Raw genomic sequence first — 18,137 nt, forward strand, 5'->3', positions numbered from 1 at the left:
TACAGTATACAGTACATAAACAGTGCAGGCATACGTTGGTAAACAGAGAGTCAAGTTGAACAGGATAGCTCAACAATGACTACATATGTTTATTTCCAGAAGTTTATTTTTCTTCATTGTATACAAATATAACGTTCCTTTTCTCACAAAGGCAACATAATGTCTGATAATGTAGACTGCCACCACCTTCCGTCTTATAGTATAGTGTTATCACTTTATACTCCTACTGTTGAGTCTATTTGTTACTGGTTATTATAGCTGTCTTTTTATTCTTCACTGACCTCATATACTTCTCAATCATTGCCGTGTCGGTAGTACAGTTGTAACGTGCATACCTCTCACCTATTGTCAAGGGTTCGAGGGCCCGCTGGTCACACATGGGAAGGGTGTTATCTAATGTGACCCTACCAAACATCAGAGGTTTCCCGGACTCCGGTTCCTCCTGGACTAACACTGGATAAGTGGCTAAAATTAAAGTTGGCTTGAGAATACTGCTCGGCCTACCATATTTGGCAGTTTTGTGACAGTAGACTGACTAACCTACCGCTCGCCGCTTGTACCAATTGAGGCCATTAAGAGTGAAAATGTATCCAGGACGCTACTGTAATTTGTAGCTTGACGAAAGGTAGTCTCATTATTGAGTTAAAATATATATGAACTAATCAACCCAATTACAAGTTGAAATATGCAGGAAAATTATGCCATAATATAACCACCGAGTGATATGAGGTAATGGGAGTGTGGATTCTTGGAACAGCCATGATTATAAAGGCAGCACGTGATAGCTTTAAGGTGGGAACACTCTAATGAAGTGCACTATGATACCAAATCCCTCATCCGTGAGACTAGTGTGCTGAAATTGTTGTTATGCATGATTTAGGGTTTTATGAGACAAAATAAACACCGGTGCTTTTTTGGCCACATCTTGGATATTTGGCGGCTATTGTAGTTTTTGTATCTGTAAAGACCAATTTTGCCACTTACTGTTTGGTGTATTATGTTATTTTATCAATACATATGGCATTACATTTGGAAATACATAACGAAAAGTGGTAATACTATTACTTGATATAGCTGTTATTAACTATCGATATATATATATATATATATATATATATATATATATATATATATATATATATATATATATATATATATATATATATATATATATATATATATATAACAAAAAAGTATGTCTGTTTGTCTGTGTGTGGTGTGAGTTTGTGTGTCCGCACGAGAATCTCGGAAACTACTTTACTGATCTGTAGTGGTGATGGATGGTGTTATATGTAGTGATGATGGATGGTGTTATATGTAGTGATGATGGATGGTGTTATATGTAGTGATGATGGATGGTGTTATATGTAGTGATGATGGATGGTGTTATATGTAGTGATGATGGATGATGTTATATGTAGTAATGATGGATATTGTTATATGTAGTGATGATGGATGGTGTTATATGTAGTGATGATGGATGATGTTATATGTAGTGATGATGGGTGGTGTTATTTGTAGTGATGATTAGACAATAAAATAATGACAGTTTAATGCTAAAAAAAATATACTTTGCTGTACCGTTGTAGTGAAAAACATGGAGGAACTTACATACACCGTTAATGAACTATTGATGGAAGAAGAAATTTTAGGGACTGAACAGTGAGACAATGTGGAGCCGCCTTGAGGGTGGCCTCCTACCGTTGCCTAGCGGATGAGTCGCCCGGAGGGCGGCTCACCTGCTAGGCCTGTGGGGCGATAATGTAATAATAATGATAATGATAATAATAATAATAATAATAATAATTATAATAATAAAGAACCATAAAAAAATTAAAAAATTAAAAAAAAATCAAGTGTGAGAAACAATATACAGGTATGTATGTTGTGTTGTCAATAGTAAGAGAAATAGTTGAGACCCTGCTATTGTGTAAATGAGGCAGAAAGTCAGATCAGCAACCTGGGACTTGGTCACAATTTTCGTGATGCCATATGTTCTTTGACTTCTCCATTTTTATTCACGGTTTCTGTGCTGGATCATATTTATTTACTAAAGTGGTTAATGTTTTAAAGTAAATTCTATTGAAATATGAATGGCAAATGAACAAAAATGAACAGAGGGACTTAATTACTATTAACCTACCTTTTGGATTATCCGTCGGCCCCTTCCCCCCATATGTGGGCGGTTAATCCAGGTATATGCTGATAACCACAAGGAAACAAGGAAACACGAAGTTCCCAAGAGTGAATTACATGAAAGCGCTTGGGAACTTCGTGTTTTCTTGTTTCCTTGTGGTTATCAGCATATATATATATATATATATATATATATATATATATATATATATATATATATATATATATATATATATATATATATATATATACATACTGATAACCAACGGAAAGAAAAAAACACGAAGTTCCCAAACGCTTTCATGTAATTCACATCTTCAGGGGTGAGTACAGACTGAAGAGAAGTACAAAACAAGGTGTATATATATACAGAGGAGGGTGAGATCAAGTCCACAATGGTCAGGTATTAGGTAATGACCCTACTAATCTTTAAATAGCACCGCAACGGTCCGTAGTCAGGTTAGAGGGTAAGGTGACCCAACCTTCTCACCTGGTTACAAATCTTCTTAATTACAAAATTGTCCAGTTTGTACATGCCATTACTCAAATTCATGTTGAATGCTTCGGTATGTTTAAGTTCAGTATTTATAGAAAACCTACTAATGTGTGTTTATACATTCATTATTATTCTGCCCACCATAATAGAGTCAAACAGTCAGTATTTTCAACAATGTTTTTACGTGCTTTGAGAATTTGCAGTCCGGAATTCATTGATGAGGAATATATATATATATATATATATATATATATATATATATATATATATATATATATATATATATATATATATTTATTTATTTATATATATCTTGATGAAATCACACGGGGAAAAGGGAAACAACAGGGCACCTTAGCTTTCGTCTTTATTCAAGACATTTTCAGAGGCAACTGGATTACATGGACAGAGAGAGGCTTAAATATACAGGGTGACCTTATTAAACATGAGGTCAGGTCATAATGATGTCATCCACTAATCCCCACACCAACACACACGTAGAGGAGCTTAAGAGAAAGGGGGCGACGTGACTAGTCAGGTCAGGTCAAGTAAAAAATAAGGGACCCACTAAATAACTATCCTACATCTAGCTCCAAGGTTTTCAATGCATTTTTAACCTTGGACAAATAATGTAAATGTAAGTGTTTTTTGTATTTCACGCAGCAAATGTAATGGTAATTATGTAGGACAGACAGGAAAAACATTGCAGCTCAGAATCAAACAACATAAGTACAATATCAGAACAGCATCTGAAAGCAGTGCCCTGTTCGCTCATATTAGGAATAATAATCATCCCATTGCTTGGGAAAATAGCTCAGAAGTATTCAAATCATCTTGCGTCACAGAAAGACTTCTGGTTGAAGCTAGTTTGATTAAGGAATTAAAATCATTAAACCTTAGTGATGGTCAGTACAAAACTGGTAATATGTTACATAAATTTATTTGTGTAAATTTATGTATTTATTTTAAATATCGTTATATTATTATTAATTATTAACTGATGTACTATTAAGATATGATGCAACTAAATTAAGAAAGGTCCTTGAAGGACATCTGAATCAAAACCCATTTGCAGAGGACGTTCCACTTATGTGAACTACCACAAACATTATTTCATCAGATATCATCAAATATGACATACTTCAACGAGACTTTAAAGGTGAAACAGCAGTTTTGAGAGTTTGTGACATTAAAATTATGCAATTGGTTCATTTGAATTTTCAGTAATACCGCGATCGCTGTTCTCTGCAAACGGTGAAATTTTGCTACCAGCAGACAAGAGTTCCTTTTTGAAAAACATCGATTATCAACCAGTTGAAGATGACCAAGACAGAAAAATACTTAATGTTGATGCAATGAGCATTGTACAAAGCATCAACAAACGAGAAGGAAACATAACCAGTTGTCTTGATTTTGCAAAATAATTCTTGAAGAAGATTCGTTGCCTTGAGCGTGATTATGATGAATTTCGAGGGATATTCGAGAGCTACATTGATGACACCCTAAAAGCAAAAACAAGACAGAAAATATATGATGACATTGAGCTTGCCGAATTCCAGATAGCTGATAAAACTTCACTTAAAACTACATCACTGAAGAAGTTTCTTTCAATTGTGTAGACAAAAATCAACTAACCAAATATTTGCGTGATGTTGTTCTTCGTGACACTTTTCTTCAAGACAGACAAAAACGTAGTTGTAGACTGTGGCACCTCTGCTTTGAGTGATATTAATAATTACCTGAAGAAACATACACAAGAAGAAGCAACTACTCTGATCCCTCTACATGTCCTCAATGCAGATTGGAAACATCCTGAAACAGCCATTGATGTGCGTTCACTTGACACTTATGTATTTCTACGAGTATTACTCGTGGACATCAGTGCACGCCACTCGTGTACTTCAAACATCGCACTCATTGCTGGCCAGGGGGAAACTGACTCGTCACGTAAATATAGTAGAGATGTTCAGCAGTAGGAAAGGTGAAGGCCATGGGACTACTGGGCAATCATGCATTCAATGAAGGAGATTGGGGTGGACAATTCTATAATATCAGTAAAGACAGATGGCTCAAACAGTACTTACAAATGGAAGAGTATTGTGAAATCGTCAAGTATTTTCAAACATTTTGGCAGAGTGACAGAGATGAAGTGAAGGAAAATTTTATTCTTCAAAACCTTTATAAAAAGGAGTTTTTTTTTTTTTTTAAGTAGATGTCCTTAGATGTGATATAGTTATGGAAAACGGATCAGCAGGAGAAAATCTACCCCCAACATAGGCTACTCTCGAACCACACATCAAGAGATTAAAAGTAATTGCAAACATTTTGAAAGAGTATCACACTCCCACACCATAATATATACCTTTGTATGTAAGTTAATGGATCAAAGATGGTGAGAAATTCTACTCTGTTAAATGTCTTCTACCTCCTGCTCCGAAAGGCATTTTGGATTTGTTCAACTGTGGTTGTAAGCAGCCATGCAGCAAGACGAACGGATGTTTTTTTTTGTTTTTTTATTATTGGGCACCCCCCTACATCCTTGTGTAAGGTGAAGCGCAGAAGCGTTTACAGCGCCCAACAGGGAAGCATGCTAAGTTCATGCGTTCTTGCGTAAAGAACAATCTGCCTTGCACATCACTGTGCAAGTGTGAGGACTGTGAGAACGTAGCAAGTCGACGCAGATGATGCAGAGGATGTACAGGTAGACACTTCGGAGACAGTGCAATTCTCCCAAGTTATCTCAAGTATCTTTGTTAATGGCTGACTTTAGAGATTATACAAAGTAATTGTACATGTTCTGGGTACTCAGTTCTAACTACAGGAGTGAACACAAACACCTGTAGAGTTTTTGTAGGTTCTATTTGCTGGATCTATACAGCGGTGCAACACAAGACTGCGGTTCCCTACACTCTCTATGGGTCAACTGACCTCTCGCTATGGGTCACCTGACCTCTCAGGCGACATGTGGCAAGTGGTACATTAGCAGCTTCCAGATGTCGCCAGGCACATTATCTAAGCGTGTGGTGACATGAAAAATACATTGCCACACGCTGCTAGCTAAATAAGTAATGTATATAAATGGAGTAAATACATAGTATACATACAACATACATAATATACATACACCCCCCCCTCTACGCTCATAGCAAAGTCTTGAGCGGACCTTTTGGATCCGTTCTGAGTGTCGAGGGACTTGATCACTGGGGAGGATATGGGACTCAACACTGGTGGCGGGGTCAGCAGAAGGAATTGTTACGGGCTGGAGAAAACGGTGGTTCCTCCACCACACCCGACCACTGGGTAACAGCACCTGGTAGTCCCGTGACCTACCGAGACCCATGACCATGCGTACTTTGTCCCAAGGTAGGGAGGTCGGGTTCTGAACACGGACTTGGGTGCCGACACTCAACTTGGGAGGAGCACGGGCATGGTCGTTGTAGCGGGCGACGACATCATGAACACATTCGGCAGCTCGGTGATCACAATCCTCTGTCTTAGCCTGCCACTCCTTAGAGAAGGACTGAGGGTGAGCAGGGACACAAGAACAGAGGGGGCGTCCATACAAGACCTGGGCAGGGGAGCGTCCGGTGTAATTGGGTGTGTTGCGGAGTTCAAGGAGACCCCGGTCGAAGGCCTCGCAGTCAATATTCCCAGAAGGGGCCACTTTGAGGACTAGGTGCTTCAGGGATTTGACAGCAGCCTCAGCGTGGCTGTTGGACTGCGGGTAATGGGGCGATGACAACACATGCCGGACTCCCCATCGGTCAAGGAACACAGCAAAGTCCCGGCTTGTGAACTGGGGCCCTCTGTCGGTTCGTAGGCTCACAGAAACGCCCACGTCACGGAAGTAGTGGCGGAACTTGCTGATGGTGGCGGCAGACGTTGTATCATTGCCGCACTTAATGACAACCGGCCAACCAGAGAGACGGTCGATGATAACAAGGAAGGACTTTCCTAACACACAGAAAAAGTCAGCCAACACAGACTCAAAGGGGCGGGTGGGGTTGTCGTCACTCATGAAGGGTTCCTGCTGCTGGCTGGGTTGTAGGACTTGGCAGGGCTCACACGCATGGACAACATTGGAGATGTCGGAGTCGATGCCAGGCCAGAACACAGTCTGTCTTGCACGCCGTTTGGTGGCCTCGGCTCGGCGGTGACTGTCATGGAGGCGAGCCAAGATGTGGGGACGTGAGGCAGCATGGACAACTACCGAAGGAGAGGTGTCACAGGCAAGAGATAGGGGTAGGGCGACAGCAGAGTGGTTGCTGCTCCCTTCGTGCACTCTGTTGGAGTGTTTTACCTCGAGAATAGGTTTTGGGAAGTCCTGGGAGATGATGGCCAACTCTTGGCAATGTCTGTAGGACAGCAAAGGAGTCGGGACACCATTATGCACATCAATTCAGGCTAGACACGACCTGTTGCCAAAGGTGACCTGTGCTTGGAGTGAACCTTGGGCTGGGGCCATCTGCGAACTATCTGCCATGAAGCGGAGATCCTTGGGAGGCCGTCCTAGATCACTCGGAGAGAGCCCCAAACATTGCAAATGCTGGGGACCGATGATTGTAGCATCAGCGCCGGTGTCGGGCAGCATCTCGAGGCGGGATGACACACTGCCGTAGGTCACGATGACGCTAATGTGCTGAGGAACTTTGGTCCTGGGACGCGAGGGGAGTACACCTTCCTAATATGGCTTGAGCGTTGTCCAGGGTCGTCATGCCTCTGATTTGACGACTGTGGGCGGCCCTCACTGGTGGAAGGGAACTGCTGCTTCCACAAAAACGCTGTCCCTTGGGTTTGTTGGAAGGGCAACACTTGTCATAGTGGCCCAGACGACCGCACACATTGCACTGGACGCGTTTGGCTGGGCACTGTACTGTAAGTGACCAGTGGCCCTTACTCTCACAACTGTTGCACGTAGACTCAGCAGCTGGACACACCTGTGTTCCGTGCTGTTTACCACAGTTGTTACAAAAGGAGCCGGGCATGGGCATCGGCGTTGGGGTAGACTTCTTGTCCTTCTTGTACTGAGACATAAAACGTAAAGCTGTAGGGGGAGCTCGGAAGGCAGAGGTGGCACACCTGGCAGCCTCATAGGAGCGACATATTGTCAACACATCCTTAAGGGAAGAGGAAAAGTCAAGGGAGGTGAGGCGTTGGACAAGCTCCTCGTCCTTAACACCCATCAGGATCACCTGCTTCAACTGGGTCTCCTCACACTGCTGGTGATTACCGGGACATATGTCTACCTCTTCCGAGGCTCTCTTGAGTCGTACATAGAAAGCGTTAAAAGTCTCGCCCTCCATCTGTCTACAGCTAAACAATTCCCTCCTGTGTAGAGCTTCATTCCGCTGACCTTTGATGTGCCGTTGTAGAACCTCCAGTGCCTCCTCTACAGACAACGAAGAAGTCGGGGGCACCTGCAACGTATGTTCCAAGACACGCTGCGTTTCCAAAGACAGGCACATACGTAGCTGAATGAGTTGTTTAGGCTGTGGCAAGCTCTGGAGATCCACCATTGTAGCATCATCAGTCCACCGTCGCCGCCATTCGCGAAAAGTCTGGAAAGTCACATCAGGATTCAAGATGGGTGGGGGTTGGGCAGCAGCTTTGGGTAGGGCTGGAGGGCGTAAAACAGGCGTTGACGAGGTACCTGAATCAGTCGGTACCGAAGCGGTGGGAGAGCTGGGGGCTTGGTTAGCAGTGAGGCGAGATATCAAATCTTCAAACCGTTCACTATCTTCCAATCTCCTTTTTTCGTCATCCACAAGTCTTCTAGCTTTGTCCTCACGCCTTTCCTCCCTCATAAACTTCATTAAAGCAATTACCTCTAGAGACAAGGCTGAAGATCAAGGTGAAGGACTTCGAGATGTGGTGGGAGAGGCTGGAGCGTCTCTCTCCGACTGGTCATCCATCTCTGTAGAGCTATCATCCGTCTGAGTCATCCCGGTGTTAGGAACACCACTGCGTAAGGCACGAGACATAACTACTTAATCTGTGTACTGTACTGTGTCTCAAATCAGTGTTGACCGGTCAGCCCGTCATATCAACAAGATCCGAGACAAAAAAAATTAATTAAATATACAGTCAACCCTCACTTTACGCGGTCCCACATTCCGCGTTTCCACGTTTACACAGTGCCCTGCCAGAACCCAGGATGCTCACGGGTGAAGTATATTTTTTTATTTAGCTCATAAAATTCATACAAATTATCCGGCCAGAATATAATTTACATTGCTGGAATTCTTACAATTTGATGATCATTTTGAATATAAACATCATAGATTTTGCATTAGACATACAAATTTTAGATATAATGCTTACTCTGAGTAAATATGTTATCTTTTGTGCAAAATATATGACATTTATATTCAAAATATTCCTGGTCTTACAAAGAATCCAGCAATGTCAATTATATTATCCTAACTTTAGTCTGATTTATTATTTATTACTAAAAAGGTAAACAGTCTGGTATTCCCACACATTCATCTGGTAGGGAGGGTTGGTGGGGGGTGGGAGGGACCGGCGACCGACCACCTGGCACTTGGTCACGGTGTGAAGAATACTTTTTTTTTATTAACTGAAGATATTTGTTTTAGCTCATAAAATTCATACAAATTACCTGGCCAGAATATAATTTACATTGCTGGAATTCTTACAATTTGATGATCATTTTGAATATAAACATCATATATTTTGCATTAGACATACAAATTTTAGATATAATATTTACTCTGAGTAAATATGTTATCTTTTGTGCAAAATATATGACATTTATATTCAAAATATTCCTGGTCTTACAAGGAATCCAGCAATGTCAATTATATTATCCTAACTTTAGTTTGAGGTATTATTTATTACTATACCTGGTTTTCCCCCAAAAATTTCTCAGAGAGGGAAGAGCCAGCGAGTGTAGTGTGAGAAGAGGAGGAGGGAGTTGAGTCCATTATTTAAATGGACATTAACTTGGCGACTGTATTTCTCTATTTCTCTTAAGTATTAATTGTGTGCATGTACCATCATAAAATTAAGATGTTATTTTTACTAGAACATAGGTATTGTGCTGGAAAAAGTGGAGTTTGGGGGTCAGCTGGTCTCTATTTCATTTAATCCCATATGTTATGTTATTCACTTTACGCGTTTCTCACTTTCCGCGGTACCCTGTGGGTTACATTAACCGCGTAAAGTGAGGGTTGACTGTATACTGCAAGTATTTTCTTTAATTTTTATACTTGTTTTGCGAAAAAGGGAGGCTACCATTATACCTGGTAGGTGAAGTTGACCAGACATTTATGGTGATCATTAAGGACCAAACTCCGAATCCATGACGTGACTTCTATTCATCATTTATACCCTAAATTTACTACTGTCGGTAGTTTCAAGAATTAACGCAGTCATTTACTGAATATTCTTTGTAAAAAAATAAATTTTAAATGAATTGTTTATAGGAGATAAGTATTATGATCAGTAAATATACAGATACTGTATGCATTACTGACCACCTCTGAACACAAGGACGGCTAAAAATAGCCACAGGTGGTCTTAGTCAAGGTCACTTTCCCTTTCTTGTCTCGTCACTGGCAAATGGGGGGGGGGGGGATGATGATAGCAGCTGTGTTTATTACCGGGGTATATTTTTCTTTTACAGTATGTTAGACAGATTTATAATACATTTTTATTATTTTAATATAACGGTAATCTTCATTTTAATCCAGCTTCCCAAACGTAAGTTTCAGTATAAAATAATTAGTGGTAGGACCTGTGAGTGGTTTGCTGTATACATAAATATTACATAAATTATTTCTGCAATTCTTCACAAACAAAACACATAACTCAATTGAACATGTGATGTCGAACGTGAACTGTAAACACTGCATAACCCCGCGCCAAGCCATAACAACATAACAACGTGGAATCGCGTTACAGCAAACGAGTTCGCGTTTTACAAATATTGTTCCTCAATTCATCAATTGCGTTAGAGCCAATTCGCGTTGTCAAAACACGCGTTATAGCAGAACTCACTGTACAGCAAAGAGTTAGGCCAGGGTGATTTACTTAAGGTTAGGGTGGCCACAGAAGAAGGCCAAAGTGATTTAAGGTTAGGGTGGCCATGGAAGGCCAGAAAGACTTATTTAAGGTTAGGGTGGCCATAGAAGAAGGCCAGGGTGACTTACTTAAGGTTAGGGTGGCCACGGAAGACACCGTAGCCTGTGTCCATATGACCATAGCCTTGCTTGGTGAGACCTACGAACCCACAGTCTATCAGCATCTGAAATCAATTGTTTGCTTATTATAAACACTTGTATATTAATAATTCATTGTTTTCTATTTCAATACAGGATTGTCATATTTTGCTGGTGTATAAGAGGCACCATAATTCAAAAGGAAATATTTAGAAACAATATTTTGGTGAATGTATAGGACAGGTATCCTTTTATATATGAAGGGGCTTAGTTCCTGGAAATCCATTTTAGTAAAAAAACAAGTATAGTACTGAATGTTAGAACCCTAGTACAGTACTGATGGGTTTTATGTTCCACGGAGGGGAAATATACATCAAACGGTGTTTTTTCACACAGTTCACAACTATATTAAAGAATATATATACAAGTACAGTATTACCCCGCTTAACGCGGTTTCGCTTAGCGCGTTTTACCGTATACGTGGTGCCTCGCCAGAGCCTAACTTTCACTTAACGCGGGTTTTTTCCACGTATACGCGGTGAGTGTCCGGCTGGAGAGCTATTTTTAGATTCGCCCCACCCGCCACCCTGCCTGACTGCCTGTTTTAGCTCATAAAATTCATACAAATTACCCGGCCAGAATATAATTTACATTGCTGAATTCTTACAATATGATGATCATTTTGAATATAAACATCATAGATTTTGCATAAGACATACAAATTTTAGATACAGTGACCCTCGCTTAATCTAACACCTCGGTTAACGTAATTTCGATTAACGAACTGCCTTCCATAAGGATCTTCAATTCGTTAACGAAAAAAAATTCGCTTAACGAACTTCTTACGAACCGACCTCAACATGTTTTCGCTTGCACTGACCGGGCAACCAGCTTTAGTATCAGTCCGCCAATACATTAATCGGTTCTAGGGCTTAAATTCCTTACTATTTTTGTAAATATCAAGAAGTTTATACTATTCAATAATTTTAAAAGTTTAATATTCAATTTTTTAGTCATTTTAACAATTATTGAACGAAATTGAAGGTAAAGTGACTAGTTTAATGCGCGGCATCCAGCCTCTTAACACAGCAAACAGGCGTCAGTCTCTCTCTGTTTTCACTGGAGGTAACATCTTGCTTGAGACTCTCTTCAACTAAATGCTTTTTTTCTGTGTTTCCAAGCAAATTATTGGTCATTTTGAAATATATTTTATATATTGACAATATATAATGCAGTGCAGCATTGATTTAAAGAAAATAATCTTGAATTAAACCAGAGAGCTAAAATTTTATGGGTGAAATGGCACCATGGGGTGACTTCTCTTCCACCCCAATGCCTTCTCTTCTTCCTTCTCCTCCACCCCCATTCTAAATCCCATCATCATCATCATCATCCAGGAGCCTTCTACATACACACCTCAAAGTAAGTGAACTTTTCTACCATTTTTGTTGAATTTAGGAAATTTTCGTGAGCTGGAACCAATTACCCAAAAACCCATTGAAACAATGGTTTCGGTTAACGAACGTTTCGGTTAACGAACGACCTTCTGGAACGGATTGAGTTCGTTAACCGAGGGGCCACTGTATATGTTTCTGAGTAAATATGTTATTTTTTGTGCAAAATATATGACATTTGTATTCAAAATATTCCTGGTCGTACAAGGAATCCAGCAATGTCAATTATATTATCCTAACTTTAGTTTGAGGTATTATTTAATACAAAATGTTAAATATTCTGGTTTTCCCACACATCTGGTAGGGAGGGTTGGTGGGGGGTGGGGGGGAGGAAGGGACCGACCGACCATCTGTTACTGTGTGAAGAATACTTTTTTTTTATTATTAACTGAAGATATTTGTTTTAGCTCATAAAATTCATACAAATTACCCGGCCAGAATATAATTTACATTGCTGGAATTCTTACAATTTGGTGATCATTTTGAATATAAACATCATAGATTTTGCATTAGACATACAAATTTTTGATATAATGTTTACTCTCAGTAAATATGTTATCTTTTGTGCAAAATATATGACATTTATATTCAAAATATTCCTGGTCTTACAAGGAATCCAGCAATGTCAATTGTATTATCCTAACTTTAGTTTGAGGTATTATTTATTAAAATTTAGTGGTTTCCCCCCCAAAATTTCTCAGAGAGGGAAGAGCGAGCAGTGTAGTGTGAGAAGAGGGGGAGGGAGTTGAGTCCATTATTTGAATGGACATTAACTTGGCGACTGTATTTCTCTATTTCTCTTAAGTATTAATTGTGTGCATGTACCATCATAAAATTAAGATGTTATTTTTACTAGAACATAGGTATTGTGTCGGAAAAAGTGGAGTTTGGGGATCGGGCCAGTTTCTATTGGAATTAATCCCATATGTTCTGTTGTTCACTTAGCGCGGTTTTCACTTAACACGGTACCCTGTGGGTTTTATTGACCGCGTTAAGCGGGGTACTACTGTACAGTAATCTCCCCATTAGCCAAGAATATTGCTAAAGCAGTGTTAAGAAATAAGAAGTTATTACAATTATGTATACTGTACTGTACATATAGTGTGAAAGTACCGTATACAGTATACAGTGCATGTACAAACCCCTCCTTGATGGGGATACAGGAGAGAAATTGATGCAAATTATCCAGTGAACAAAGTACTGGTCAAAAAACTAAGAGATATTTTACTATATTAGTGATTCAGTATGCTATAATTCTCAGACATAAGATCTTTGACAACAAGAAAACTTAATGCACATACAATTTAAGTGTAGTAATAGTACCTGATTCCTGTGTGGGTAGTGACCAATGACACGGGTGGCAACACAGCAGGCGATGTCCTCCTGGCTGCATGACCCAAGACTCCACTGCTGCACATCTGTTCTGGCATCACAGGGATAGTCATGATCTGGTTTTAGCTACTGCCCTACTGCTCAAACTCCAACATTTATCCAGATCACCTTATCATTCTGACTCGATGCTATTACAATAAAGTATCACTCAAATAATATTAGGACCAAGAGGCTTCCATAAAGTGGACACACAAACATATGTCCAAGGGAAGCATGTAGTAAACCCTAGTACTGGTGTCACTTTAGTTATATTATTAATTTCTGAAAATACCTGAACAGTAACTTTCTTCATTATTATTTAACACTCACAATGTTATTAAGTCGACTAATAGACTTTCAATGTGTCATCATTCTCCTACTGATCACCATAAACAGCACAGTAAATATAACTTTCTCAAACTCACATGAAGACAAGTACAGTACAGTAGACTCGTCACTCACACCACCACCACACAGTCACTGAGCCAGTTGCTTTGTTGACCAATTTCTCTTCTTTTAATCATGTAAAGTATACAGTAATATGTAGAAAATTAAATAGTTTTTCCTTTAATCCATAGTCTTTAGTTTTATATTCAAAATACTCAAATCTTTCGTAAAACAGATTATTTCACGAAGTAGATTTTCAGTTGACAGATACTTAACCATAGTACTTGTGTTGTAGTACATTTTTATTTTTATTTCATTTAAAAGTTCAAATTTCGTCGCAGCTCTCAAAATAAAGTACTCACCATATATTAGAAATTTATCCACAAAATATGTGAAGAAATATTCAGGTGATTTACACAATAAATTAAATCTGTTTATAAAGGCCCAGTCAAAAGAATCCCAGCCCAACCCTGACATTATGACAGCTTACCTAACTCCATTTTCTGGGACCTACATACACCTGATCTCCAGAGCTACAAACAATCAGCCAGTAGAGTAGAGCTGTATTAAGTCAGGACTCACCAAGGAAGGTATAATTGCCAGGATGTATCTCTGTTAGGTTCTTCATGTTATCACTTGGTTGTCTACAGGAGGGTGTGGATCCAGTACCCACTGTGGTACATGTCACACCTCGCTGCTTCAGGCGATCGACAAACTTCAGCAAACGCTCTGGAAGGTATGTTATCAGCAGAGTACTTGTCTTTGTGTTTTCTTTAATTAATTTCACGTGTATTACAGTGAACTTGGGTAAAATTAAAGAGAGTGCGTAATTATACAGGAGGACCTCACTTAATGGGGAAGATGTGCTCCTGGGGTACTCATACTAATTTCCTGGACTCGCTACATGATTTCAGACACAAGAGATTGTGCCTTTACAATCTAATGACAAGCCTCGGCACTATAAATTTGCACATTCCATGCTGAACTCAATTGATAAAGTCACTTTTCAGGTGTCTGGACGAGTTAACTGCTATAATGTGCAAATATGGTTAGCTGAAAAGTCACGGGGGTTTTGTGAACACATTCGTAATAGCCCAAAACTTAATGTTTGGTATGGACTCATGCACGACAGGGTGATAAGCTTAGTTTTCTTTGCTGAGCAGAATATCACAGTAGGTGTGTATCTTTGAAGAATTATAACCACTCAATATTTTCCTTGTGGGAGTATGTTAAGGGTTATTATGTTTTTCAGACCCCCATTGCTGACATTGAAACACCTGGTACAATAAAAGGATAACCCACAGCATCAAAAGAGTAATGAAGGTAGGTTGGCCAACATATGGACTGAAGTGGAGTACTGGTTGGATGTGTTACAGTCCACTAACAGCACACATGTTGAGGTGCACAGAAAAACATAAAAATTTTTATTTCTTCAGTAACAAGCAAAAAATTTACATAAATTCCCTCTTATAGTTTTTTTACAGTAATAACATTTGTGGTCACCCTGTTCTGTATAATGGCCATATCACCCATTGAACGTTATTTTGTCTTTATTCGTCATATTTGTTCTCACTGGAAATTTTATGAGGTCAAACCCACGTTCTACTGCCATGACACCAATGACTATTCATTTAAAACTTTAACTTTCACTTCTAAGGTAATTATGCTTTTTGCTTTTTCTCACACTCATTGATACTGTAACACATGTTAAATACTTTAGAACTGTAGTTTCACAAGAATGAGAAGCAGTTCAGTGAGAGCACACAAACTATACCCACTCAAAAACTAATGTGGCGTGTATGATGCATGTATAATGACTCTTAGAAGACTCACTCTATAGAGAACATTGTGACTGGATGCTCTCATATACCTGTACTGTAGCTTGTATGAACAAGAACAATGAGAGAACAGATAAGAATGCTTATGCTCATGTAACTTGAGTTACTGCTTGTTATTTCTATCTTGAAAAAGAGAAAATGCGGAATTGTTTTTAATTCTTGGTACAGAGTTATGCTAAGCAGTGTTCCCCTGTATACTGTATGTTAAGAAATTGGGATCACCTGAAGAATCTCCACCCGTGCTAATTTCAACCGAAGATTAACCACTAACATTGCAGTATTTGGGGGGAAAGGCAGATGTAGTAGGTTAGCTTTGCATTAGGGTGGTTACTGTTTAAGTAAAATAACTGGGGTGGTGATTCTTCAGGTGATCCAGAAATTGTGCTTCAACCAGTAACAATCCTCACCTAAAGTGTCTTCTTGGATCTGCAGGACTTCTTTGGGCTCACTGGCACCATAGGTATTGCCACAGTGGACATAGACACCAACAAAGGTGATATTAGGAGCGTTGTGGAGTTGTAATGCCATGTCCACCCCTGCTTCATCCTCCCACCACACTCCAGCTGAAATGGTAAAACTATATTGATTTGTCCACAACTGATCACTTCAAGGAGTTATACAACTGATCACTTCAAGGTGTTATGACTAAGTATATAAACATCACTTGGGCTGAAGCATATACTATAAATGCTAGGGGCCTGTGGTGCTTTCTGAGACTCATGTATCTACAGTAAGCTAGATATTATGCAAGGAAGGTGGCAAAATTAAACTTCAGTGTTGCTGTGAACGGTATCAAGTAAGTAGAAATAACTAAAAGCTACAGTAAGAAATATAAAATTAATCTTATAAAACTCCAATTCCATTTCAGTGACTACAACTTCAATAAGAACATAAGAACATAAGAATGGAGGAAACTGCAGCGGGCCTATTGGCCCATACTGGGCAGTCCCGTTTACACCCAACCCCTATTGCTCATATGAGCATCCAACCTATGTTTGAAGCAATTCAGCGTATTCGAGTTAATGATGATATTTGGTAACTTGTTCCATTCATCCACCACTCTGTTTCCAAACCAGTGTTTACCTATTTCACGCCTAAATCTAAATTTGTCCAATTTAAAACCATTGTTACGAGTTCGCTCCTGGTTGGATAATTTGAGTACCTTTGTAATGTCCCCTTTGTTTAGCCCTGTCTTCCACTTATACACCTCTATCAGGTCGCCCCTCGCTCTACGTCTCTCGAGGGAGTGCAAATTAAGATGCTTTAACCTGTCTCTATACTCAAGGTTCCTAATGCCCGGGATTAGTCTTGTCATTCTCCTCTGAATTCTTTCCAAGGATTCTATATCCATTCTGTAATATGGTGACCAGAACTGAACTGCATAATCCAGGTGTGGTCTCACAAGAGCAAGATACAGTTTTAGGATGACCTCGCTTTACTTGTAACTAACCCTCCTTTGTATGAACCCAAGTACTTTATTAGCCTTGTTACGAGCAAAAACACATTGTTTACTTGGCTTAAGGTTCCTACTTATCATTACTCCTAAATCTCTCTCGCAGTCGGATTTCTCTATGGCATCGTTGTTCATCTGGTATCTGGTTTCCCTGTTTACATTTTCTATACTGAGTACTTTACATTTGTCGATGTTGAATGTCATCTGCCATTTTTCAGACCATTCGAAAAATTTGTTTAGATCCTCCTGTAGTTTTGCCGAGTCCTCGTCAGATTTGATAACACGTCCTATTTTAGTATCATCAGCAAATTTACTTATGTTGCTGTCTATGCCGATATCTATGTCGTTTATGTATTTAATAAACAATAATGGTCCAAGTACTGAGCCTTGGGGAACTCCACTTGTGACGTTGCTCCAATGGGACTTAGTGCCGTTAATGCTCACTCGCTGTTTTCTGTCCTGTAACCACGCCCTAATCCATTTAAGGATGCCACCTTTGATGCCATGAGCTTCTACCTTTCTAATTAGTCTTTCGTGGGGGACTCTGTCGAAGGCTTTGCTAAAGTCGAGATATACCACATCATAATTGTGCCCCTCCTCCACTGATTCAAAAACTGATGAAAAGAATGTTAATAGATTAGTTAGGCAAGAACGTCCGCTTGTGAAGCCATGCTGGGAATCATTGATCAATCCGTGCTTCTCCAGGTGATTTCGAATAGAGTTTGAAATGATTGCTTCCAGTAATTTGCCTACTATTGATGTTAGACTGATTGGGCGGTAGTTAGAAGATAGTGATCTATCCCCCTTCTTGAAAATCGGTAT

At 39.6% G+C, this 18,137-nt stretch overlaps 1 protein-coding gene across 1 annotated transcript; it reads right to left on the reverse strand.

The window, feature by feature from the left end:
• Positions 1 to 10,780: 10,780 nt before the first annotated feature.
• On the reverse strand, positions 10,781 to 16,458 carry LOC121865635 (D-threo-3-hydroxyaspartate dehydratase-like). Its single transcript, XM_042365157.1, has 4 exons — positions 16,270 to 16,458; positions 14,607 to 14,753; positions 13,590 to 13,684; positions 10,781 to 10,898 (listed from the first exon to the last, which is right to left on the reverse strand). Exons 1-4 carry the CDS (start codon positions 16,388 to 16,390, stop codon positions 10,800 to 10,802), a joined length of 462 nt encoding a protein of 153 aa, XP_042221091.1. The 5' UTR covers positions 16,391 to 16,458; the 3' UTR covers positions 10,781 to 10,799.
• Between the last annotated feature and the right edge of the window lie 1,679 nt (positions 16,459 to 18,137).

This window comes from Homarus americanus, unplaced genomic scaffold (genome assembly GCF_018991925.1).
Source record: "Homarus americanus isolate GMGI-L3 unplaced genomic scaffold, GMGI_Hamer_2.0 scaffold43063, whole genome shotgun sequence".
Lineage (NCBI taxonomy): Eukaryota > Metazoa > Arthropoda > Malacostraca > Decapoda > Nephropidae > Homarus > Homarus americanus.

Coding starts and splice junctions, on each gene's coding strand:
- LOC121865635 (XM_042365157.1), bottom strand. CDS start 16,390: ATGGCATTACAACTCCACAACGCTCCTAATATCACCTTTGTTGGTGTC. Junction 13,685..14,606: donor TGGCAATTATACCTTCCTTG/GTGAGTCCTGAC, acceptor ATGCCAGAACAG/ATGTGCAGCAGTGGAGTCTT. Junction 10,899..13,589: donor ACTACCCACACAGGAATCAG/GTACTATTACTA, acceptor AATTGATTTCAG/ATGCTGATAGACTGTGGGTT.